Source organism: Trachypithecus francoisi, unplaced genomic scaffold (genome assembly GCF_009764315.1).
Source record: "Trachypithecus francoisi isolate TF-2019V2 unplaced genomic scaffold, Tfra_2.0 Lachesis_group13, whole genome shotgun sequence".
In the NCBI taxonomy this organism is placed as follows: domain Eukaryota; kingdom Metazoa; phylum Chordata; class Mammalia; order Primates; family Cercopithecidae; genus Trachypithecus; species Trachypithecus francoisi.
Window position 1 is genome coordinate 82,981,293 of NW_022681458.1, and position 26,682 is coordinate 83,007,974.

At 39.6% G+C, this 26,682-nt stretch overlaps 2 protein-coding genes across 12 annotated transcripts in view; one reads left to right on the forward strand and one right to left on the reverse strand.

Moving 5' to 3' along the window:
- CD302 (CD302 molecule) overlaps nt 1-9,052 on the forward strand; it is a 48,210-nt gene extending 39,158 nt beyond the window's left edge. The window contains exon 7 of the mRNA XM_033231352.1: nt 9,019-9,052. Coding sequence (XP_033087243.1) covers nt 9,019-9,037 — 19 coding nt within the window. The 3' untranslated portion in view covers nt 9,038-9,052. The remainder of the gene's footprint in view (nt 1-9,018) is intronic.
- Nucleotides 1-26,682, reverse strand: part of MARCHF7 (membrane associated ring-CH-type finger 7) — a 64,632-nt gene that overhangs the window by 16,971 nt on the left and 20,979 nt on the right. For 7 of the 11 annotated variants that reach the window (XR_004441750.1, XR_004441749.1, XM_033231346.1 and 4 more), the window contains 4 exons: nt 17,284-17,476; nt 14,920-15,087; nt 12,512-13,610; nt 1,796-1,965 (listed from right to left, as the gene is read on the reverse strand). Coding sequence is in view for 8 of the 11 variants with exons in the window: in XM_033231346.1 (XP_033087237.1) it covers nt 1,796-1,965; nt 12,512-13,610; nt 14,920-15,087; nt 17,284-17,476 (1,630 nt within the window). In the remaining 3 variants the exon portion in view is untranslated. Of the gene's footprint in view, nt 1-1,795; nt 1,966-12,511; nt 13,611-14,919; nt 15,088-17,283; nt 17,477-26,375; nt 26,559-26,682 lie in introns of those variants that run through there. The other 4 variants (XR_004441751.1, XM_033231350.1, XM_033231349.1 and 1 more) reach the window with 2 other exon arrangements.

Consider the following 26,682-nt stretch of genomic DNA (forward strand, 5'->3'; position numbering starts at 1 on the left):
TTTCTCCTCTTTTCATATTTTTTTCCCTCTGTTAGAAGTCTCAAAATAAAAACATGCCTTAAAATCCCCTACCTCAAAATAAAACAAGAACACTTCTTGTGATCCCATGTAACTCTAATTCCTGTTCCCCATCTCCAGTCTCCTTGGTAGTAAATTTGTTCAAAGTGTTGAACCTATGTTGCTGTCTATCCTCTCTTACCTCCTTTTCTCTACTCAGTCTAATCTAATCAGGCTCAGGAATCCAGCATTCCAGAGATTGAAACCAGGAAGAACATCTATGCTATCAAATCCAATTATTCTTTTTTCTCATTTTACTTGACCTCTCAGAAGTGCAGGGTTGATCCCATACTCCTTAAAGCATTCTTCTTTTGGCTTGCGCAACACATTTTCTTGGTTTTCTTCCTTCCTAAAGGCTGCTTTTCAAATCTCCTTTGTTCTCACTCAACGTTTGGGTGTCCCAGGCCTCTGCCCTGGGCCTATTTCTTTGATATATGCTCTTCCTCTAGCTGACCTTATTTAATACCAAAACCTCAAACGTTACTCATGTGTTCATAACTGAAACTTTCAGTGTTTCTCCTGAAATGCCAGGCTTGTCCAGCTAACTGCCTACATGACATTTCCATATGGTTATCTAGTAAGCAGTTCAAATAAAACGTCCAAAACAGAACCCTTGGTTCCCTTTTCAGCTTCCTATTTCAGTAAAAGGAACTGCCTTTCACTAACTGCTCAAGGCAAAAATTGAGCTTCCCTAACTGTTTTTTCTCTTTCATTCCATCACATCCAATCTGCTGAACTGGATGTCTTACAGAATCTACCTACAAAATATAACAGAATCTATCCATTCTATCATCACGGTCACACTGCTACACGTTAATCAACACCAACTCTACCAAGTGCTCTGATAACAGACTCCTGGTTGGTCTCCCTGTACTACTCTTGTCCCCCTAAAAATCCATTCTCAGAGAAGCCAAATATAAATAAGATAATTTCATTCCCTTTCCCTTTAGTAGCTTCCCATCATATTTAAATCTAAGATTTGGGCCTTTAAAAGTCTTGCACAAACTAACTTCTGCTAATCTTTCTCATCTCAACTTTATCTCCCCTCCCCGACTAACTACACACCAGCCACACTATGCATAATTCAGCTCCTCAAATAGACCTAGATTGACTCCCACCTTAAAGTCTTTGAACTTGCTGTTCCCTATGCTAGAGTGCTCTTCCCCTAATCATGGAATAGCTCAGCCCTCAATTTACATGTTCTCACTTCAGAAAGGCATTTCGTTAACACCCAATATCACTACAAGAAGCAGGTGCCTTGTCTTTTTACCATCCTATAACCAATGTCTAGAACTACTGTGCCTGGCTCCATTACAGGCACTCAATGAACAAATAAATCCCCATAGTAGCCTTATTATCATAACTCGCTAAGTGACACAACAGCAACATTAGAAATAAATCTTTCTCAAGGACACACAGCTGGTAAATGGTGAGTCTATTTCCTTGATTCAAAAGGATCTTACATGATAAAAGGGACACACCAGTGATCACAAATTACAGCTGTACTATACATGTATGAAGTAGTAAATAGTTTGGTGGGAAATGAAATACAAGACACATTACTAAAAATTTACAAAGACTAATGCTCTTTAATGCTTCTGCTGAGACTTCAAAAATTAAGACACTTGATAACAAGTCTAAATTCGACAATCTATAAATTACAGATTTGTTAACCAAAATGCATACATATATGCATCTCTTAGAAAAAATTGTGAAAACACAAAAGGGTAAATCTTACCAGAATTAATTTTGGCCTGTAACCACTTTTTCATACACTCTTGGTGGACATACTGCAAACTTCCTGTACACTTGCATGGCTCTATCAGCAAATTAGATGATGATGCAGCTGCCATTTGACAAATTCTACATAAGTCACCTTCTTCTTCTTCTGAGTCCTCTAAAAGGAGGCTGGAAAAGAAGGCACATTTCCCAAAGCTATCATAACTCATCCTGGTTGGTGACTTCAGTCATATATAATCACAAGCTTTCTTTTTTGTTATTTCTACCCACACTGTCTCTGGGTGGAAAAAAACAAATAGTAAAAACAACAAAACAACAATAATTATATTCATCAGCAACCCTCTGATTGAAAATGAAAAACCCTCTCAATTGAGAATAAAAATCGTAACAAATATTTTAAAGGTAAGTAAAATAGGCTAACCTATCATTTATTTTCAAATGATTTAAGTAATGTTGTCATTAGCAAATGACAGTTTAAGATCTATATTTTTCTCAATGACTTTATAAGTACTTCTAAGAGACTTTAATTTCTGCAGTATTCCAGACTACTTCAAGTCCAACAGTATAAAGGTAAGATAAACTTATCACTTTTACCCCTTGCCTCCCCTCAAATTTTAGGGCTATTTCCATGAATTAAACACATACTGGCTTGTAGATTCTCATTTACATGTTATCAGAACCACGTTTAAACTGATAAACTTTTGTATTACAGAAAAAAATTTAAAAGTATGCTTTAAAATTCTCCATCTGCCCCCTCCCTGCAGCAATCTTATAAAAGTTTCCATTAACCTATGTTAATCTATTTAACAGCGGGGGGCAGAGCAAGATGGCCGAATAGGAACAGCTCCAGTCTCCAACTCCCAGCGCGAGCGACACAGAAGACCGGTGATTTCTGCATTTTCAACTGAGGTACTGGGGTCATCTCTCTAGGGAGTGCCGGACAATCGGTGCTGGTCAGCTGCTGCAGCCTGACCAGCGTGAGCTGAAGCAGGGCGAGGCATCGCCTCACCTGGAAGCGCAAGGGGGAAAGGAATCCCTTTTCCTAGCCAGGGGAACTGAGACACACAACACCTGGAAAATCGGGTAACTCCCACCCCAATACTGCGCTTTAAGGAAACAGGCACACCAGGAGAATATATCCCATACCTGGCCGGGAGGGTCCCACGCCCACGGAGCCTCCCTCACTGCTAACACAGCCGTCTATCCGCAAGGCAGCAGCGAGGCTGGGGGAGGGGCGCCCGCCATTGCTGAGGCTTAAGTAGGTAAACAAAGCCGCTGGGAAGCTCGAACTGGGTGGAGCTCACAGCAGCTCAAGGAAGCCTGCCTGTCTCTGTAGACTCTACCGCTGCGGACAGCGCACAGCTGCAGTCCATTAGGGGAAAGAGCGGGGCCGTTGCAGACGCGAACGACTCTGTCTGACAGCTTTGGGGAGAGCCGTGGATCTCCTAACGCGGAGGTTGAGATCTGAGAACGGACAGACTGCCTGCTCAGGTGGGTCCCTGACCCCTGAGTAGCCTAGCTGGGAGACATCCCCCACTAGGGGCAGTCTGACACCCCACACCTCACAGGGTGGAGTCACCCCTGAGAGGAAACTTCCAAAGAAAGAATCAGACAGGTACACTCGCTGTTCAGCAATATTCTATCTTCCGCAACCTCTGCTGCTGACACCCAGGCAAACAGGGTCTGGAGTGGACCTCAAGCAATCTCCAACAGACCAACAGACAGTCCTTCTGACTGTCAGACGGAAAACGATCAAACAGGAAGGACACCTATACCAAAACCCCATCAGTACGTCACCATCATCAAAGACCAGAGACAGATAAAACCACAAAGATGGGGAAGAAGCAGGGCAGAAAAGCTGGAAATTCAAAAAATAAGAGCGCATCTCCCCCTGCAAAGGAGCGCAGCCCATCGCCAGCAACGGATCAAAGCTGGTCAGAGAATGACTTTGACGAGATGAGAGAAGAAGGCTTCAGTCCATCAAACCTCTCAGAGCTAAAGGAGGAATTACGTACCCAGCGCAAAGAAACTAAAAATCTTGAAAAAAGAGTGGAAGAATTGACAGCTAGACTAATTAATGCAGAGAAGATCATAAACGAAATGACAGAGATGAAAACCATGGCCGGGCGCGGTGGCTCAAGCCTGTAATCCCAGCACTTTGGGAGGCCGAGACGGGCGGATCACAAGGTCAGGAGATCGAGACCATCCTGGCTAACAAGGTGAAACCCCGTCTCTACTAAAAATACAAAAACTAGCCGGGCGAGGTGGCGGGCGCCTGTAGTCCCAGCTACTCGGGAGGCTGAGGCAGGAGAATGGCGTAAACCTGAGAGACGGAGCTTGCAGTGAGCTGAGATCCGGCCACTGCACTCCAGTCCGGGCGACAGAGCGAGACTCCGCCTCAAAAAAAAAAAAAAAGAAAACCATGACACGAGAAATACGTGACAAATGCACAAGCTTCAGTAACCGACTCGATCAACTGGAAGAAAGAGTATCAGCGATTGAGGATCAAATGAATGAAATGAAGCGAGAAGAGAAACCAAAAGAAAAAGAAGAAAAAGAAATGAACAAAGCCTGCAAGAAGTATGGGATTATGTAAAAAGACCAAATCTACGTCTGATTGGGGTGCCTGAAAGTGAGGGGGAAAATGGAACCAAGTTGGAAAACACTCTTCAGGATATCATCCAGGAGAACTTCCCCAACCTAGTAGGGCAGGCCAACATTCAAATTCAGGAAATACAGAGAACGCCACAAAGATACTCCTCCAGAAGAGCAACTCCAAGACACATAATTGCCAGATTCACCAAAGTTGAAATGAAGGAAAAAATCTTAAGGGCAGCCAGAGAGAAAGGTCGGGTTACCCACAAAGGGAAGCCCATCAGACTAACAGCAGACCTCTCGTCAGAAACTCTACAAGCCAGAAGAGAGTGGGGGCCAATATTCAACGTTCTTAAAGAAAAGAATTTTCAACCCAGAATTTCATATCCAGCCAAACTAAGCTTCATCAGTGAAGGAGAAATAAAATCCTTTACAGAGAAGCAAATGCTTAGAGATTTTGTCACCACCAGGCCTGCCTTACAAGAGGCCCTGAAGGAAGCCCTAAACATGGAAAGGAACAACCGGTACCAGCCATTGCAAAAACATGCCAAAATGTAAAGACCATCGAGGCTAGGAAGAAATTGCATCAACTAATGAGCAAAATAACCAGTTAAGATCATAATAACAGGATCAAGTTCACACATAACAATATTAACCTTAAATGTCAATAGACTAAATGCTCCAATTAAAAGACACAGACTGGCAAACTGGATCAAGAGTCAAGACCCATCAGTCTGCTGTATTCAGGAGACCCATCTCACATGCAGAGACATACATAGGTTCAAAATAAAGGGATGGAGGAAGATCTACCAAGCAAATGGAGAACAAAAAAAAGCAGGGGTTGCAATCCTAGTCTCTGATAAAACAGACTTTAAACCATCAAAGATCAAAAGAGACAAAGAAGGCCATTACATAATGGTAAAGGGAGCAATTCAACAGGAAGAGCTAACTCTCCTAAATATATATGCACCCAATACAGGAGCACCCAGATTCATAAAGCAAGTCCTTAGAGACCTACAAAGAGACTTAGACTCCCATACAATCATAATGGGAGACTTCAACACTCCACTGTCAACATTAGACAGATCAACGAGACAGAAAGTTAACAAGGATATCCAGGAATTGAACTCATCTCTGCACCAAGCGGACCTAATAGACATCTATAGAACTCTCCACCCCAAATCAACAGAATATACATTCTTCTCAGCACCACATCACACTTATTCCAAAATTGACCACATAATTGGAAGTAAAGCACTCCTCAGCAAATGTACAAGAACAGAAATTATAACAAACTGTCTCTCAGACCACAGTGCAATCAAACTAGAACTCAGGACTAAGAAACTCAATCCAAACCGCTCAACTACATGGAAACTGAACAACCTGCTCCTGAATGACTACTGGGTACATAACGAAATGAAAGTAGAAATAAAGATGTTCTTCGAAACCAATGAGAACAAAGATACAACATACCAGAATCTCTGGGACACATTTAAAGCAGTGTGTAGAGGGAAATTTATAGCACTAAATGCCCACAAGAGAAAGCAGGAGAGATCTAAAATTGACACTCTAACATCACAATTAAAAGAACTAGAGAGGCAAGAGCAAACACATTCAAAAGCTAGCAGTAGGCAAGAAATAACTAAGATCAGAGCAGAACTGAAGGAGATAGAGACACAAAAAACCCTCCAAAAAATCAATGAATCCAGGAGTTGGTTTTTTGAAAAGATCAACAAAATTGACAGACCGCTAGCAAGACTAATGAAGAAGGAGAGAGGAATCAAATAGTCGCAATAAAAAATGATAAAGGGGATATCACCACCGACCCCACAGAAATACAAACAACCATCAGAGAATACTATAAATGCCTCTACGCAAATCAACTAGAAAATCTAGAAGAAATGGATAATTTCCTGGACACTTACACTCTCCCAAGACTAAACCAGGAAGAAGTTGAATCCCTGAATAGACCAATAGCAGGCTCTGAAATTGAGGCAACAATTAATAGCCTACCCACCAAAAAAAGTCCAGGACCAGATGCATTCACAGCTGAATTCTACCAGAGGTACAAGGAGGAGCTGGTACCATTCCTTCTGAAACTATTTCAATCAATAGAAAAAGAGGGAATCCTCCCTAACTCTTTTTATGAGGCCAACATCATCCTGATACCAAAGCCTGGCAGAGACACAACAAAAAAAGAGAATTTTAGACCAATATCCCTGATGAACATCGATGCAAAAATCCTCAATAAAATACTGGCAAACCGGATTCAGCAGCACATCAAAAAGCTTATCCACCATGATCAAGTGGGCTTCATCCCTGGGATGCAAGGCTGGTTCAACATTCGCAAATCAATAAACGTAATCCAGCATATAAACAGAACCAAAGACAAGAACCACATGATTATCTCAATAGATGCAGAAAAGGCTTTTGACAAAATTCAACAGCCCTTTATGCTAAAAACGCTCAATAAATTCGGTATTGATGGAACGTACCTCAAAATAATAAGAGGTATTTATGACAAACCCACAGCTAATATCATACTGAATGGGCAAAAACTGGAAAAATTCCCTTTGAAAACTGGCACAAGACAGGGATGCCCTCTCTCACCACTCCTATTCAACATCGTGTTGGAAGTTCTGGCTAGGGCAATAAGGCAAGAGAAAGAAATCAAGGGTATCCAGTTAGGAAAAGAAGAAGTCAAATTGTCCCTGTTTGCAGATGACATGATTGTATATTTAGAAAACCCCATCGTCTCAGCCCAAAATCTCCTTAAGCTGATAAGCAACTTCAGCAAAGTCTCAGGATACAAAATTAATGTGCAAAAATCCCAAGCATTCTTATACACCAGTAACAGACAAGCAGAGAGCCAAATCAGGAATGAACTTCCATTCACAATTGCTTCAAAGAGAATCAAATACCTAGGAATCCAGCTTACAAGGGATGTAAAGGACCTCTTCAAGGAGAACTACAAACCACTGCTCAGTGAAATCAAAGAGGACACAAACAAATGGAAGAACATACCATGCTCATGGATAGGAAGAATCAATATCGTGAAAATGGCCATACTGCCCAAGGTTATTTATAGATTCAATGCCATCCCCATCAAGCTACCAATGACTTTCTTCACAGAATTGGAAAAAACGGCTTTAAAGTTCATATGGAACCAAAAAAGAGCCCGCATTGCCAAGACAATCCTAAGTCAAAAGGACAAAGCTGGAGGCGTCACGCTACCTGACTTCAAACTATACTACAAGGCTACAGTAACCAAAACAGCATGGTACTGGTACCACAACAGAGATATAGACCAATGGAACAGAACAGAGTCCTCAGAAATAATACCACACATCTACAGCCATCTCATCTTTGACAAACCTGAGAGAAACAAGAAATGGGGAAAGGATTCCCTATTTAATAAATGGTGCTGGGAAAATTGGCTAGCCATAAGTAGAAAGCTGAAACTGGATCCTTTCCTTACCCCTTATACAAAAATTGATTCAAGATGGATCAGAGACTTAAATGTTAGACCTAATACCATAAAAACCCTAGAAGAAAATCTAGGTAGTACCATTCAGGACATAGGCATGGGCAAGGACTTCATGTCTAAAACACCAAAAGCAACGGCAGCAAAAGCAAAAATTGACACATGGGATCTAATTAAACTAAAGAGCTTTTGCACAGCAAAAGAAACTACCATCAGAGTGAACAGGCAACCTACAGAATGGGAGAAAATTTTTGCAACCTACTCATCTGACAAAGGGCTAATATCCAGAATCTACAAAGAACTCAAACAAATATACAAGAAAAAAACAAACAACCCCATCAAAAAGTGGGCAAAGGATATGAACAGACATTTCTCAAAAGAAGACATCCATACAGCCAACAGACACATGAAAAAATGCTCATCATCACTCACCATCAGAGAAATGCAAATCAAAACCACAATGAGATACCATCTCACACCAGTTAGAATGGCAATCATTAAGAAGTCAGGAAACAACAGGTGTTGGAGAGGATGTGGAGAAATAGGAACACTTTTACACTGTTGGTGGGATTGTAAACTAGTTCAACCATTATGGAAAACAGTATGGCGATTCCTCAAGGATCTAGAACTAGATGTACCATATGACCCAGCCATCCCACTACTGGTATATACCCAAAGGATTATAAATTACTCTACTACAAAGACACATGCACACGTATGTTTATTGCGGCACTATTCACAATAGCAAAGACTTGGAATCAACCCAAATGTCCATCTGTGACAGACTGGATTAAGAAAATGTGGCACATATACACCATGGAATACTATGCAGCCATCAAAAAGGATGAGTTTGCGTCCTTTGTAGGGACATGGATGCAGCTGGAATCCATCATTCTTAGCAAACTATCACAAGAAGAGAAACCAAACACCGCATGTTCTCACTCATAGGTGGGAACTGAACAATGAGATCACTTGGACTCGGGAAGGGGAACATCACACACTGGGGCCTATCATGGGGAGGGGGGAGGAGGGAGGGATTGCATTGGGGAGTTATACATGATATAAACGTCATGCACATGTACCCTAGAACTTAAAGTATAATAAAAAATAATAAATATTAAAAAAAAAAATCTATTTAACAGGCCACTGTGCACTGCTTGATACATAAATGCAGAACAATAGTTTTATATAATAAGGTAATTGTTAAAATCCCTACTGCGTTAGTCCACTGTTGGCATGAAACAGGTACACAGTAAACTGGTAATACAGAATGCTGAACTGTTACTGAAATACAACCCGGAATATATGGATACCTACATGAACTTAGCAAAAGATTTGTGGAAAGAGATGGATATACAACTGCTAGGAGACTTTCATGCCCTGGGTTAATTAGACATAACCTCAACCATAAATTATTTTTAAAGACTGAACATGGTATTTACATTTTACCTTTAAATTTAACTTTCTTCCCTTCCTAGTTTCAACTATTTACTTGGTGGATTCAATTTTTCTGTACCATTTTTAATTGCAGAATGTCTTAAAATCCTTAGGTATGAGGAAAGATGTAATACAGGAATGCAAACATACACACACACTCTCTCTCTGGCAAAATAACCAACAAATGCTGCTTTTAAAATTAACCAGATAGAGTGGTGCTAGCTCAATCATTTCTCTCTGAAGATGACTAAAGTAATGCTTTGCTTTCTGCCTACACTACTGTACTTAAATTAACCTAACCTTGAAGGCTGAAAATATGTTACTACATCCCTTAGCAGACAGCAGACAGCCTGCAGTTGGAGGAAGCTGCTATAATAAGCAAACATTAAAGCAAACACTACCAGGGTAGAGTAAATCTCTTTCTACAAAAAAAGGAAAAATAGCAAGTTTAAAAGCAGGAAAATAACAGTCACATGGCAAAATCTGTCCTTTATAAAATTAAAAATAAGGAGTATGGTAGCCCAATGCCCAGCATCTCAGAAAGTGTGCAGAGTTTCCTTTATCACCTGAGTTGGATTTGAAAGTATTTTCTTATTAAAGTACAACAAAAATCTAAAAATAACACTAACAATTATGCTTCCCAACAATTCTACTAGGCCTTTGTGAAAAAGAAAAAAAAAATCCCACATTACCTTTATATAAGTCTTCTTCCTCAAAGTGTACTTCAAATAAACTACTTTATCTCACTTTAATAACTATTTTAATACTAAGTAATTAGACTAGGATGACTAAATTAAGAGTCAGGCTGGGACTAAGATCTCTGGTTTTTTTGTCTTTTCACGCTTACCAGTGTTCAACTCTATAAAGATTTCTTTGTATAAAAAGATTCTATGCCCTGCATTTAAACCATTCTTTTTTTTGAGACAGAGTCTTGCTCTGTCGCCTGGCTGGAGTGCAGTGGCGCAATCTCAGCTCACTGCAACCTCCACATCCTGGGTTCAAGCAATTCTCCTGCCTCACCCTCCTGAGTAGCTGGGACTACAGGCGCATGCCACCACACCCAGGTAATGTTTGTATTTTTTTTTTTTTTTTTTTTGAGACAGAGTCTCGCTCTGTCGCCCAGGCTGGAGTGCAGTGGCGCGATTTCGGCTCACTGCAAGCTCTGCCTCCCGGGTTCAGGCCATTCTCCTGCCTCAGCCTCCCGAGTAGCTGGGACTACAGGTGCCTGCCACTGCGCCCAGCTAATTTTTTGTATTTTTTTTTTTTTTTTTTTTTTTTTTTTGAGACGGAGTCTTGCTCTGCCGCCCAGGCTGGAGTGCAGTGGCCAGATCTCAGCTCACTGCAAGCTCCGCCTCCCGGGTTTACGCCATTCTCCTGCCTCAGCCTCCCGAGTAGCTGGGACTACAGGTGCCCGCCTCGTCGCCCGGCTGGTTTTTTTTTGTATTTTTTAGTAGAGACGGGGTTTCACCGTATTAGCCAGGATGGTCTCGATCTCCTGACCTCGTGATCCGCCCGTCTCGGCCTCCCAAAGTGCTGGGATTACAGGCTTGAGCCACCGCGCCCGGCCAATTTTTTGTATTTTTACAAATACAAAAAAAAAAGAGACGGGGTTTCACCATGGTCTCGATCTCCTGACCTTGTGATCCACCCACCTCGGCCTCCCAAAGTGCTGGGATTACAGGCGTGAGCCACTGCGCTCGGCCATGTTTGTATTTTTAATAGAGACAGGGTTTCACCATGTAGGCCAGGATGGTCTCGATCTCCTGACCTTGTGATCCGCCCGCCTTGGCCTCCCAAAGTGCTGGGATTACAGCGTGAGCCACTGCGCCCAGCCTAAACTGGTATTTCTGTTAAATAATACTAAATTCTAAAGAATTGGCTGGGCATGGTGGCTCATGCCTGTAATTTCAGCACTTTTGGAGGTTGAAGCATGAGGACTGCTTGAAGCCAGGAGTTCGAGACCAGCCTGGGAAACAAAGGAAGACCCTGTCTCTACAAAAAATTTAAAGAAAGATAATATTCAGTATATACTTGAACTTCAAACACAAAATCAAAATTATTTTGTGCATCAAATTTTACTTTGTGAATCAAAGTAAATTTTGTGCATCAAATTCCAAAAAAAAATATTTGCAGTGAGAAATGTAAATAAGTGGTTAGTTAATAAATCATCTTAATAAAGGCTAAGGCAGATTTATTGGTAATCCATGGTCATTCAGTTCCTCTTACGGTCATTCAGTTCCTCTTACTAACCCCATTTAGCATTAGTCTACCAAGGAATTGGGTAAGAGATTAAGGTTTTTGTCTTTGTGTGTATATGTATTCCAACCTGGTTAAAATAACCTTTGGATTACTTTCTGACACAATTCACACCCCTCCACCATGGCCTATCCTCAGTTATTAATTCTTATCTATTTACCTATGAGTGAGACATCTTACTGGATGTAAATGTTAAGGGAAGAAATTTCAGGCTGGAAGCAGTAGCTCATGCCTGTAATTCCAGTACTTTGAGAGGTGGAGGCAGGTGGATCACCTGAGGTCAGGAGTTCGAGGTCAGCCCGGCCAATGTGGTGAAACCCTGCTTCTACTAAAAATACAAAAATTAGCCAGGCGTGGTGGCGGGTGCCTGTAATCCCAGCTACTTGGGAGGCTGAGGCAGGAGAATTGCTTGAACCACGGAGGCGGAGGCTGCAGGGAGCCAAGATTGTGCCACTGCACTCCAACCTGGGCAAGAGAGTGAGACTCCATATCAAAAATTAAAAAAATAATGAAAAAGAAAGAAAGAAAGAAAGAAAGAAAGAAACTTCAAATATCAATTTTATAAGAAGCCAATTTAGAAATGAAGCGTTCTAGGCTAGGCACAGTGGCTCACGCCTGTAATCCCAGCACTTTGGGAGGCCGAGGCGGGTGGATCACCTAAGGTCAGGAGCTTGAGACCAGCCTGATCAATACGGTAAAACCCCTACTAAAAATTCGAAAATTAGCTGGGCATGGTGGAGTGTGCCTGTAATCCCAGCTACTTGGGAGGCTGAGACAGGAGAACTGCTTGAATCCGGGAGGCCAAGGCTGCAGTGAGCCAAGATTGTGCCACTGCACTCCAGCCTGGGTGACAGAGTGAGACTCCGTCTCAAAAAAAAAAAAAAATGAAGAGTTCTTTCTCTATTTTTGACTTATAGGTTTAAGACAGGTATTCGAATTTACCTCTCTTTTATTTTCTGCAATCTTTCTGGATCTCTTGAAGGCGCACTTTTAGTTTTATCACTTTTACCATCAGCTGAATTCCAACCTGAAGGAATAATATCTACTGTGATCATGACATTGTCGGTCAAATTACTCCCAAGTGCTGGGGGGACTGCAAACCGGAATAAGGAACCAGGAAGAATCCCTGCTATTCCTGTATTTCTTCCACCTTGAGCCGAATCTGATGTAGAGCCACCTGTTGTGGCACTGCTTGATGCTGCAGATGCTTGTGGTCTGTTGGCAGCGGCTCCAAGAGGATCATTCTGTGCTTCAAGGTGAACCACTTCATTTGATTCTCTTCTAAAAATATGAGATCTAGATGATGTATCAGAGGTAGATATCCTTGAAGATTCATCTCTTCCCTCTCGCCGCCTCCTAGAGAACAAAGGTGTGCATCTATTTCTAAGTGAGGAAGATAACCATGGTCCTGTATTTCTACCTTCAGATTCTTGGTTAAAATTTTCTGAATCTGACTCAGAGCTATGATTGTGGCTAAGAGATGACAAACCCCATCTTCGCCTAAGAAATCGAAATCCCTGAGAAGCTTCAGATGCCCTATTATCGGGAACCTCAGAAGTTGACGGTACATTACTACGGGACTGTGAAGCTGTCAAGATTCTTGGAGAAACGTAAGAATTTTCAGAATTCAATGATCTTGTATTCAAGGAATCCTGAGTAGATCTTCGTGAAAAAAAAGTAGATGACATGCTAGAAGCTATGCGCGACAGCAATCTCCTGGTTGTCCGCCTACCTTCATTGTCAGAAGTTTCTTGAAATGGTCTTTGAGATGAAACAACCCTTTCTGAATTGCTTATGATTGGGGTTTCATCTCTACTTGAACTGTAAGAAAATCCAGGCTGTGCACTGCTTCGGGAAGATTCTGATTCTCTTGATGAAAAATTTGATCTTAAAGAATTTCTGGAGTCCCTAGAACTTAGTAGGGTCTGATGTTCAGAAGGCAATTGGTGGTTTGTGGATGATGTATTCAACTGTAAAGTGCTCATTGAGTTTTCTTTTGGTCTTGCTCCTTGTGAATATGAAGGAACTCTGTCTTGAACATCTATTTTTGAAAGGAAGTAAAGATAACCAATTACATGAAATAATTTGAGCATTATTATTTGCATTTATTATGTTGAGTGCCAAAACGAAGCGCTGGATTCAAACTGATTACTGTTATATTGTAACTACAGAGTTTACTGTTATTATAGAAAAAACATAAACATATTTCTTTCTATTCCTACTGGTAAAATCCAGTACTGCCATGTAAAGTCAACATTACAAATATATAAAAATGGAATGTATTATGAGCTTATGAAAATTTTGATAAAATTAAAACAGCTGAATTTATTGATCAGAAATTATTTGATATGATACAATAATATCTAGTATTTAAATTGAGATGATTTTAAACAAGCCAAATAATACAATGTAAAATGACTCTTAAAATGATTAAAAGCAAAATCATCCTAGGGAGACTGTTCTGGAGATTTTGTTTTTACTCTGTGCAATAAATTAAAAAGTTGTTTTAAACGTTTTAAACCCTTGTAATTTAATGAAAAATCTTGCTAATAGCTAAAAATTTTTCCAATTTTTTTTTTCTTTCAGGTTAACAGCTATAATTCTTATCCTGTAAATGTATCCTGTGTTACATCTGCTTTAAATACTGGCTAGGAACTATGAATCAGAATAGGGCTATGACATCTGCACTTTTGAAAGGATTCCTTAACTAGTGGTTTAAATCTTCAAATGGGATGAGAAATACTAAAGGATTCCTTTGCAAGGAAACTACCCATTCACCTTGTGTAAGAGCTAAATTACTACACTGAAGTGCCATTGCACTTCAGCCTGGGCAACAAGAGCAAAACTCCATCTCAAAACAAACAAAGCAAGCAACCAACCAATCAAAAACAAAGTGTGGGTCTTGAGGTCAATTTAATAAAACTAGAGGTACACCCATGTTATACTAAAGTAATTCCAAATTATGCCTTAAAATGGTGATTTCAACTTTCAGTTATTTCAGAAGTAGAAGAATCAGAAGTAGTTATTTATTAAACTACATATGTTATAAGCAAATTCTATCTGAGGATACAAGATTTAGTATGTTACTTTGTAACACAGACATTCTTAAAAGGAAAAATGCAAGTTAAACAATGTAAAGGTAGATGGAATCTAGATACTCTTACTCATCTACTGTATTTTAAATTATTTTTTAAGATCAAAACAAGTACTAGAAAGAAATATTAAGGTATTCTGAAATCTTCATAAGACAAAAGATACACCTTATTCCTTTTTACTGTTGTTTTAGTAATATACATAAAAAGGAAAATAGAACATTATGAGAAGCTATACTTAATGTAATTTATACATACATGATGAAGTTGTGAAATCACCACTTCGGTGACTATAATCCATAAGATTACTAATAGAGGAATCTGTTCTTCTCTCCAAATCTCTCCTCTCTCTCATTAAGTCTGTTCCAAATGATCCAAGTACCACTGATGAAGATCTAGGAACTTGACTACGCCTCCAAGATGAATCTTAAAAATAAATGAGGAAGTTTTATTTCAGAGAAAGCTTTCAAGGCTTTGGATGGTAACAAATCTTCAGTAATACAGAGGAAAGTTAGTGGTATTTATTATTATCTTTTTTTTTTTGAGATGGAGCCTTGCTCTGTCGCCCAGGCTGGAGTACAGTGGCATGATCTCAGCTCACAGCAACCTCCACCTTCTGGGTTCAAGTGATTCTCCTGCCTCAGCCTCCTGAGTAGCTGGGACTATAGGCGTGCACCACCATGCCTGGCTAATTTTTGTATTTTCAGTGGAGATGAGGTTTCATCCTGTTGGCCAGGATGGTCTCAAACCCCTGACCTCTGGTGATCCGCCCACCCCGGCCTCTCAAAGTGTTGGGCTTACAGGCATGAGCCACAGCACCCGGCCTTATTGTTGTTTATTATGAGAATCCCCAGTTATGCAGCCATTATCAGAAACAAAATTCAGTAAAACATAAAATTATTCACAAATGAACTAATCACTTATAAAATTATTTCCTACTCTAAACATATTCTTCTCTAACACTAAAATCTACCCCATACATGATGTCAATGTCTCAGTCACTTCCCACAACATCTACCTATACGTGATGTAAAATGATTACAGTACAAAAACGTAAATCTTTCCAAACATGGAGAATTTCACAAAAAAAGTCAATGAAAGTGATGCTGGAGAACTGCCAATATCAAAATCAAAGTCATCTGGAAAGGGAAGATGTCAACATTACAATTTTATCAGAACTATTTTTACTGCTACCACAGTTGGTTAATTTTTTATTCTAGAATTTTTAATTCTAAGAATTAAAGTATTGTTATATTGATATTTTATTAGACATGATTTCATTTAAAAGTAAATTAAACATTAAGTCTCAAACCTCTTTCCTCCACTATTTACCCTGAAATTTTGATTCTTTCTTCCCTAATCCTAGTAGTCTTAATAATTCCTCTTTATTAAGAGAAATGGCCCAGAGTATTTATAATGTTTTCACATAGCGGAAGAGAACAAAAATATCTCTGGCACAGTGGTGTTTGTCTACAAAGTTATTAACAGTCTGCTCTTAGCCATCACAACATTCTTAATATCCTTCAGATGGGCACGTCTTTCCCATGACATTCCAGATTATCAAAATAGACAGGAACTGCTTACATTACTTCAATTGGTAACACACAAACATTTAAAGAATTTTACCTCCAATTGTGTCATCACAAGTTTTGGCTCCTGTCAAACACTGGCACTGGCTAACATTTCATTTGAAGAGGAGTATTAGTGAGATGGTAGCCTCCTGACCTTTCAACAAAAGATCTTTTCAATGTGTGTGAAAAATATGTGTCTCAGTACAAAATACCAGGCATGACGCTTTATGGATAGATCATCCAAATCCCAGAGTGGTTAGTACCTTGCCCAATGCCACTCATCTAGTTAAAGAACTAAAACTGTGACTTTCTAATCCCTTGTGTAGAAATCCTACTAAAATACCACCATTTTTTTCTAACTCAAGAGTTTCCGTATTTGTTTTTTGTTTAAGAGACAGAGTCTTGCTCTGTCTACCAGGGTAGAGTGCACTGGCATGATCATAGCTCACCGTAACCTCAAACTCCTTGGGACCAAGCGATCCTCCAGCCTTAGCCCCTCAAGTGGCTGGGGAGTATAGGCATGCACCACCAGGCCCAGTTAATTCTTTTTTTTTTTTTTTTGGTAGAAACAGGATCTCACTATGTTGTCTGGGCTGGCCTCAAACTCCTGGCCTCAAGAGATCATTCCGCCTTAGCCTTCGTATTTTCTGAAAATAAATATTATATACTACAATGTTTATCATTTACATAAGACATGCTTAAGCAATATTTCAAACATGTATCAGTAGATTTAGCCTTCCTTGTAACAATTACAAAATATAACCAGCAAAATACACACATTTACCAATTTGATGATCATAAAACACCAGCTATTCTAATTAAAATCTGTTAATATCCTGTTTATGTAGAATATCTATATCAATTTTACAAGAAAAATGCAGAAGAGTTAATATCAGTTCTAGCATTAATTGAAACAGATTTTGGAAATTCCGCTACATTTCTGACCCACTGTCTTCATATAAAATCTGCTTGCCTCATTCCAAAACTAAGAACAACTGTGTTACACCTAGGGGAAAATGGCCTTAAAATACCTACAGAAACATATTCTTACCTGCTAACGTGTTTAAACCATTTCCAACATTTCTCCCAGCTGAGGTAGTACAGTTTGTACAGGAAAGTTTAGGTCTTTTTGAATCATGATCCCGTTGCTGGTTCTGCGATCTTGAGCGTGCTCCCTGAGTTATCTCAGATTCACTATACCACGCAGACTGAAATGGTGACGCAGATGCTGATGCTGACGTAGACTGTAAGTTCAAAAAAATTTTTTAAACAACAAAAGGCTGCATTCGGTATTAAATTTAATCAACAATCCTCTAATAAATTCCTACAAGCATCAATTTTTCGACCATGTAGTTCTTTTTTTTGAGACAGAGTCTTGCTCTATTGCCCAGGCTGGAGTGAAGTGGGGCGATCTTGGCTCACTGTAACCTCCGCCTCCCGGGTTCAAGCAATTCTCCTGCCTCAGCCTCCTGAGTAGCTGGCATGACAGGTGCGTGCCACCACGCCTGGCTAACTTTTGTATTTTTAGTAGAGACGGGGTTTCACCATGTTGGTAAGGCTGGTCTCTAACTCCTGACCTCATGATCTGCCTGCCTTGGCTTCCCAAAATGCTGGGATTACAGGCATGAGCCTCTGTGCCCAGCCTCCACCATGTAGTTCTTCTTTAGACTTTGTTCCTTCTACTCACTTGTCCATTTACTATACACTACAATTGTACTTTGCTGGGCTCTCAATCTGATGTAGAGTTAAGTACTTTTTTTTTTAACCATATACAAACACTTGGTTATGAAACACTGAAGACCAAAAACTGTAATCATTTTTCCTAATTTTTCAGTTTTTTTTCTTTTTGCAAATGAAATCTTTGTTGTACTGGTTTAATATTTCAATCTTTTGAGGAATCTAGACAGAACACTAAGCTATAAAGAGATTGTGAATTACCCTACTATGAAAATCAGATTTTTCAACTAATAACAAATTTATCCTTGTTCTGATGCCTAGTTTCCAGAATATGGTCACACAACACTAATAAGGGTATGCCTAAAAAAACAAAAAATTCGTAACATCAGAAATTTCTTCATAAGTGAATCAACAACTAAAGTAAGTACATATTTTAAAACCTGGCTCATGGTTTTCTCTTTTAACATATATGTACACAAAATAAAACTTGTAACACAAATATCACTGATAATGTACAAACTATTTTACTTCTCTCCAATTCTTTGTTAAGTTTACTCACTACAATGCATTAAAAAGGCAACAGTTTGTCTCCTTAAATATTTAGGTTTAAATGGCAACATATTTCAACCACAATTATTGAAATTGTACTAGTCTTTTTACAAAAATGTTTCCATCATGGCAAAGTAATTACCTGGACACACACACACAGGACAGATAGACTAAGAAACATACATTTAGCATACAATCTCTAAATGGCTCAGAGACAGTAAGGATCTCTAAAATAAAAGTAATTTTTCAGTATATAAAAGAAAAATAGTTTTTAAAAGTATGTTACCATAAGTATGTGGTAAATAGTTTATTGTGCTAAAGAACATTAAAATGAAACCAAATTGTTTTAAGTGTTCTTCTGTTTAACAAAAGAGTTAAAATGGAATGCATCATGGGCCGTAATTTCGGTCTACATTAATCTAAAATTCACATGCTAAACACAAGAACCCAAAAAATGTGTTCCATGAAAGCTCTACAGTACAGGTAACAGATAAGTAAATAAATAATTATACTATAAATAAGTACTATAATAGTAGGTACAGTGAAAGTTTTACAGAAAGACCCTAAATATGTTTTAAGGACACAGGGAAAGAGTCAAAGAAGATGGTAACTGAAGTTCACAGGGTAGGTGAATGAAAAAAGACATTACAAATAGACAACATAAAAAGACGTATAAACCATTTACCATCAGATTTTTGTTGTTGTTGTTGTTTTGAGACACAGTCTCACTCTGTTGCCCAGGCTGGAGTGCAGTGGCACAATCACAGCTCACTGCTGCCTTACACTTCCCACCTCAGTCTCCAGAGTAGCTGGGACCACAGGCACATGTCTTCACGGCTGGGTAATTTTTATTTTGTAGAGACAGGGTCTCACCATGTTGCCCAGGTGGTCTTGAATTCCTGGGCTCAAGCTATCTTCTGCCTTAGCGTCTCAAAGTGCTAGGATTACAGGTGTGAGTCACCACATCTGGCCTGGCTTTCTTCTAAGACATTACTATTTATATTTGACCTTCTATTATACTTCAATTATTAATTTTTTAATTTACTTTTTATAGAGATGGGGTCCCACTATGTTGCCCAAGCTTGTTTTGAACTCTTGGGTTCAAGTGATCCTCCTGCCTCAGCCTCCCAAACAGCTGGAATTACAAGGCATGAGCCATTGCACCCAGCCAATTATGGTTCAATCATGAGAAACATATTGCATGCATTCAGGGGATATATTAGTTCATGGTAACACTGGAGAAGAAATTTTGAAAATAAAGTAGAAGGTGCGAGGCTGAAAAGGCAGGAAAGGGCTACATCAGGAATTCGCCCATCCTTTGCCTAGAGAATATTTTGTAAATTGAATATGGCATTTTTCAGCTTAGCACAAAGTTAGTCTCACAAGCCTTCTGTACCTAATATTACAGACACCCAATCAATGAACTGGAGCTAGCACAAGAAATGAAATTAATCTGATATTTCAGAATCAAACCATTTCATATGCCATTATCATCAAGGTATCAGGGACCTTATTCCTGCAGGCCAGTGGTTCTACAACTTCTGGATTTCAGAGACCAAAACAAAAAATGTTTTAGTTTAAAACTGAAAAAGAACTGTCACTTTTGTCCAGTAGGACATCATTATTTTTCTCATTTTGCACAGACTTTAGCATAAACTTACTGAATAGCACTTCTGCAAATATGATTTTGGGAACTAACGAAGGGCGGGATGAATCAGATCTGCTACTATATAGAAAGACTTTTAGAAGCATGTGGAAGATGGAATAGATGAAATGAACAGAAAGTAAGAAAACCAATTAGGAAGCCGTTAGAATATCAAGAAATAAGTCCCTATGAAGTAAGTAATGGGAATAGAGAGCAATCATAAAACATAAAAATTCATCAGATGTAGGGCTGTGAGAAATAGAGAAAAAACAGGTTTTTGGTACTTTCTACTGGTGAGATAAATTACTATGCCATTCATTAAAAATACTGATTATAGGGGAGCAGATTTAGATAATGAATTTCATTTGATTCTTGAATGCTGAAGTGTCCTAAGGCTTAAAGTGACACTCACTGTTCATTAAACAATTTTCATGACTCACAACAAAACATGTAGATTATATGGCTATATGTAAGACAAAAAGTGTTAATATCAGCATATAGGTATACATATCAGTATACATAATGTCAGTATATAGGAGGAATATTTTGGCTAGTTTTGCTGTTGGCTTAAGTTCAAAATCAAACCTTTTCCTGGTTCCTACAATCCAATTTTGTCCGTATTTGTTCAAATATCCTCAGCCTGAGGCAATCAGTTTTTTTCCCTCAGAATTCTTTGAACAATTAAATAAAGTGTTATTCTTTTAACAATGTATTATCTCTTCTGCTGTCTAGAACTACAGGCCAAATGAAATCAGAGAATAAGTCTGTCTTCAAAGTACACTGCCTTGGGCATCATGAATCCTTAAACAAGTGGTTTTGGGGTTGTTTTCACTTTTTGGCTATTATAAACTGCTGTTACGAACAACTGTAAATTTCTGTGTGGATGTATGTTTTCAATATTCTTGGGTGTAACTAATAGATCATGTAGTAACTTGATGCTTAATATTTGGAGGAATTACTATTTTTCCAACTATAGGTTGATGCTAATAGCTGTGATGACGGCAGCAGCTCGTCTGGAGTGGCTGCCACAAAGATGCCAGCTGCAGCAGGGAAGGCATGGCAGGGTCTGTGTGCGCCATGGAGCCGGCAACAGGTGGGAGCCCTGATCACTTCCAAGTTGGTGGGGTAGGAGCCCTGTGCTCCCTGACCCAGCTGTGGCTATAGACTTGGGTATCCCGGTGTCTCAGGGGTCTGAGAAGCCTCCTTTCCCCACCCTCCCCTGGCTCCTGCTCAGATTTTGGAGCAAAGTTTTAGCTAAGCCTGAACGCTGTGTATGCACATGCTTGCGGCAGTGCCGACGCATCAGCCCACTGCCACCTTGGCCCCCTCTGGACTTTGGGCACCAACAAGCACAGAGGGAGGCCAAGGGGAAACTGAGGGTGGCTTGGCATGGGTCTACAGGCATCCGTTGGCACGAACAGCCTGAGTGCCATGAACAGTAGCAGGAGGCAGACATGCTCCTGGGTGAAAAGGGGCAGGTCCCCAGTGAAATTCTACCTTCAAGCCTGGGATGGCCTGAAGCCTGGAGGTTTGGCTGCCAGCTCCACGGACCGGAGTGAGACCTTATGGTGCTTATCCCAGGCCCACCCATTGCCTCCCATGGACCAATCAGCATGCACTTCCTCCCCTCTAAAGCCCATGAAAATCTAATCTCAGACTCAGCCAGATGTCAGGCCAACTTCCCTGTGGACAGGAGCTACCCACTCCTGTCTGGTCTCCTCTCCACTGAAAGCTACACACTCGTTGAGATGACCTGCCTGCGGAAAGGAGCCACCCACTTTGGAATCCTGAGAGCTGTACTACTGCTCAATAAAGCCCCTCTTCGCCTTGCTAACCCTCCAATTGTCTGTGTACCTCATTCTTTCTGGACGTGGGACAAGAACTCAGGACCCGCCAAATGGTGGGATTTGAAGAGCTGTAACACAAACAGTACTGAAACACCCCTCCCTACCCCCACTCACCATGCTGTGAGCGACAAGGAGAGATCTCTGACCCTTCGGGGAGACCAGACCTAGGGGCTTCCTGAACCAGGGCTGTGACAACCTCTCTGGGGCTCTGTAGTTCCTGGTGTCTCCAAGCTTCCAGGTGCCACCGTGTTCCTCAGTGCCCACAGAAGAAGCTGCCTGTGGTACACCTGATCCACCCACAGCCTCACAGGGCACCAGCGCCTAGAGCTGCCCGCCCCACTGTACCCAGTGTGCCTGGCTGTAAACAGTGGCCAGCCCCTGCGCTCACTTGCTCATGCACCCCTCGCCGATCCATGTCTGGCTCACCCTTGGCAGGCGTGGGATCCAAGCTGATAGCACGAATCGAACAAAGCCTGCCAGTCCGAGTAGGCAGAACACACCCAGCAGGCCCAAGCAAAGGCTTCTAGCTGGAAAAGCAACACTCCAAGGATCCTGTGACAGCTGTACCATTTTACAATCCCATCAACAATGTATGAAGGTTTCAATTTCTCCACCACTTACCAACACCTGTGATTGTCCACCTTTTTTTTAATTTTGAGACAGGGTCTCAGCTCCGTTGTCCAGGCTAGAATGCAGCGATGAAATCACAGATGACTGTGGCCTTGACTTCCTGGGACCAAGCAATCCTTCCACCTCGGCCTCCAGAATAGCTGAGACTACAGGCATGTAACACCATGCACAGCTAATTTTTAAATTATTTCTTTGTAGAGACTGGGTCTCACTATGTTGCACAGGTCTCAAATTCCTGGGTTCAAGCAATCCTCCCAGATTTGACCTCCCAACTCAGGCCTGGGATTACAGGCATGAGTCACTGCGCCCAGCCTGTCCATCTTTTTTATTTTGGCTATGCTAGTTGGTGTTAAGTATCTCACTGTAGTTCTGACTTGCATTTCCCTAATGACTAATACTTTTTCATGTGCTTATAAGCCATTAATATATCTTTGGAAAAGTGTTTATTAAAGTCCTTTGTCCATTTGAAACTGGGTTATCTTTTTATTGCTGGGAGGTAAGAGTTCTTCATATATTCTGGATACAAGTCTCAGTATCCAGTAAGATATATGCTTTGCAAATATTTTCTCTCGCTCTGTGGATTGCCTTTTCACTCTCTTGGTATTGATGCACACAAATTTTAGTTTTTATGAAAACTAATTAACCTTTTTTGCCTCCCAACTATGAGCATTCATATGACACTAGATGGAAGTAATTAAATTTACACTGGAGTTTCATAGAGTTTTCTTTCTTTTTCATTAACTTTCCAGTCTCTATCCAGACAGGTAACAGATTTGGCTCCCACAGTAAATACTTTTCCTCAGTTATTTCCAAATCAAAAGGCTATCTGTTATATGGTGAATTGTATGGTATGTGAATTATAACTCAATAAAATAAGGGGAGAGGGTAGAAGGCTATCTAGCCCAACCAAAGTAGCTGAAATACTATATGGTGTATCTGAGAAATCATCACCAGATGATAGCTTGGAGACTTACTGGCTCTAGATACTCTATGCACAGTGAAAAGAAAATAACTCTCCAAGACTTTATATAACTAGTAGGCATCCAATTTTCATTTTCTTTCTTTTTACCTTCATAATAGTTATTCATGCCACCTTTCCAACAACAGGTTTACTGGAAGTATAGTCAATGAAATCATTTACTATTAATATTGTATAAGTCAGTGTTTGCTTTCAGAAAATTATTTCTAAGGTTTTAAAATATTTTCCCAACACAAATGCCCTTAAAACAATACAATTAAAAAAAAAAAAACTTAAGGAGAAAATATTTGCAAATCATGTATCCAATAAGGAATTTAAATCTAGAATATATAAAGAACACTTACAAATCTAGAATATATAAAGAATACTTACAACTCAGTAATAAGACAACCGTACTTTAAAATGAGTAAAAGAGCTATTCTAAATAGGCATTTCTGAAAAACATACAGTAAATGGCCAATTAGCACATGATAAAATGTACAACATCATTAGTCACCAAGGAAATCCAAATCAAAACCACAATGAGATACATACCACTTCATACGCATTGAGATGGCTAGAATCAGAAAGTAAGATAAGTGTTGGTGAGGATGTGGAGAGAATGGAATCCTCATACACACAAACGGGAATGTAAAATGATCTAGCCAGTTTGAAAACAGTATGGCAGTTCCTCAAATGATTGAACACAGAGGTTACGCATTACTCAGCAATTCCATTCCTTTCTTTTATGAGATAGGGTCTCACTCCGGCCCAAGTAGTATTAAAGTGGTGCCATCATAGCTCACTGAAGCCTCAACCTTCTGAGCTTAAGGGATCCTTTCAATCTCAGCCTCCCCAAAAGTTAGGACTACAGGTGTGCACCACCACATCAGGCTAGTTTTAAAAATTTTTTGTAGAGATGGGGTATCACTATGTTGCCTAGGCTGGTCTTGAACTGCTGGCCTTAAATACTCCTGACGTTTGGTCTCCCAAGGTGCTGGGATTACAGGCATGAGCCACCATGCCCGGCTCCATTCTTAGTACATACCAAATACAAGTGAAAACACAAGTCCACACAGAAACTTGCATATGAATGTCTACAGCAGCATTATTCATAATAGCCAAAAGGTAGAAAGAACCCAAATGTCCATCAGAAAATAAATGGATAAACAAAATATGGCATACCCATACAATGAAATAGTATTTGGCCACAAAAAAGAATAAAGTACTGACATATGCTACAACATAGGTGAACACTGAAAATATGCTAAGTTAAAGAAGCTACCAACAAAAGACTACATAGTACCTGTTTCCACTCATGTATATGAAAATCCAAAATAGGGAAATCTACAGGTATAAAGTAGATTAATTGGTTGCTTTGCACTGGTAGGGGAAGGAGGATTAGAGAAGTAGTGCAGCGATAACCATAATGGTTGTACAGCTGTGAATACACTGAAGACTACTGAACTTTAAATGGGTAAACTGTATGGTATGTAAAATTATAACTTAATAAAGTCATCTCTTAGAGAATTTTAAAGATACTTGCAAATTTACATTAATGTTATCCACTGGCAAATGATTAATCATTAATAAATCATGTAATGCACAGGAACAGAAACTAGCCCAGAATGATATTCTTTTCCTGGGCTCCTCATTTCCATTAGTTAATGACTTGACTGTGAAGTGAATAAATTCTGCTTTGAAAAACTTCCAGAACATTACCTTCGCCATGAGCAACAACTTAAGACTTTGAGCTCTTCCTTGTCTGAAATACTCATGTGATGGAGAGTACCCATCTCCACACCAATGCAGAAGAAACTCATATCACTCCTCTGTACACTTTAAGACCAAATTGACAAGTTTTGTTTCCACAGAGGAACGTTGTATCTTTTTCTTCTTCAGACAGGGTCTTGTTCTGTCACCTAAGCTGGAGTGCAATTGCATGATCAAGGGTCACTGCAACCTCAACCTCCTGGGCTCAAGCAATCTTCCCGCCTCAGTCTCCTGAGTAGCTGGGACTAAGACGTGTGCTACCATGCCTGGCTGATTTTTTTTTTTTTTGTAGAGAGGGGTCCCACTATGTCACTGAGGCTGGTCTCTAACTCCTGGCCACAAGTGACCCTCCCACTTTGGCCCCCCAAAGTGTTGAGATTAAAGGAGTGAGCCACCATGCCCAGTCTCTTTTTCTTATATGCAATATTCATTACAGAGCTAGTTGTGTTTTCCTGCAATCTTCTTGATAACCAAAATGAGAGCAAGTTTAACTTAAAAATGCTGCAGGGTTTATGTAATGCCTATCAATGTTACAATTCTGACCCACTCTCCATATTTATTACTCTCAGTATTCTGTATTTTTCCTTACCCTATTTTAAATTGTTTTCATTTTCTTGTTTAATTGTATATGCATCTATGTATTTATTTCCTTGAAAGCTACACTTGCATAAGGTAGATTTTTAAAAAATTAATGACCACTGGTTCTGCACTACGCAAAATATGCAATAGTACTACTGATCTATAGCAGTTATCTACAAACTAAAAAAAAGGTATCAATAACTTTAAAAAGCCCCTATAGCCTTATAAAAAGCCTCCTTTTAAAATTATTTCATATTAAAAGTAATCAAACTCTCAACAAAGCAAAACAGTCAGAACAAATACTAAACAGACTAGTGCTTCCTTAAAGTTACAGAAAAATATACCAAATCAACATAAAAATTTACCTATTCACAAATAACCCATTTTTACTTTTAACAATATGAATTATAGAAATTAAATTTTCCTTTAAAAACATGGAATTACAGAAATTAAATCTTCCTTTAAAACATGTAAATTTTGCTTACTATCACTAAAGACGTAAGATGATCATAGTTTGCAATCATTCAAATTGTAATAAAAATTTAAAGATGGGATAGCAGAAGTAACAGCAAGATTAGTAACAGGTGAAGCACAGCTTACAAATGGCTGAGAACTAAAAGATATTCTAAGTTCCATTCGAAACTTAGAATCTACATTTTCCCAAAGAAACAATGCTATCCAGAGTCTTGGATTCTTAAGCTCGAGTATATTACATAATAATCACGTAACTGAGAGAAATCACCTGTATTTCTAGATTTCAGAACCTTATAGATGAACTGACACAAATATCCG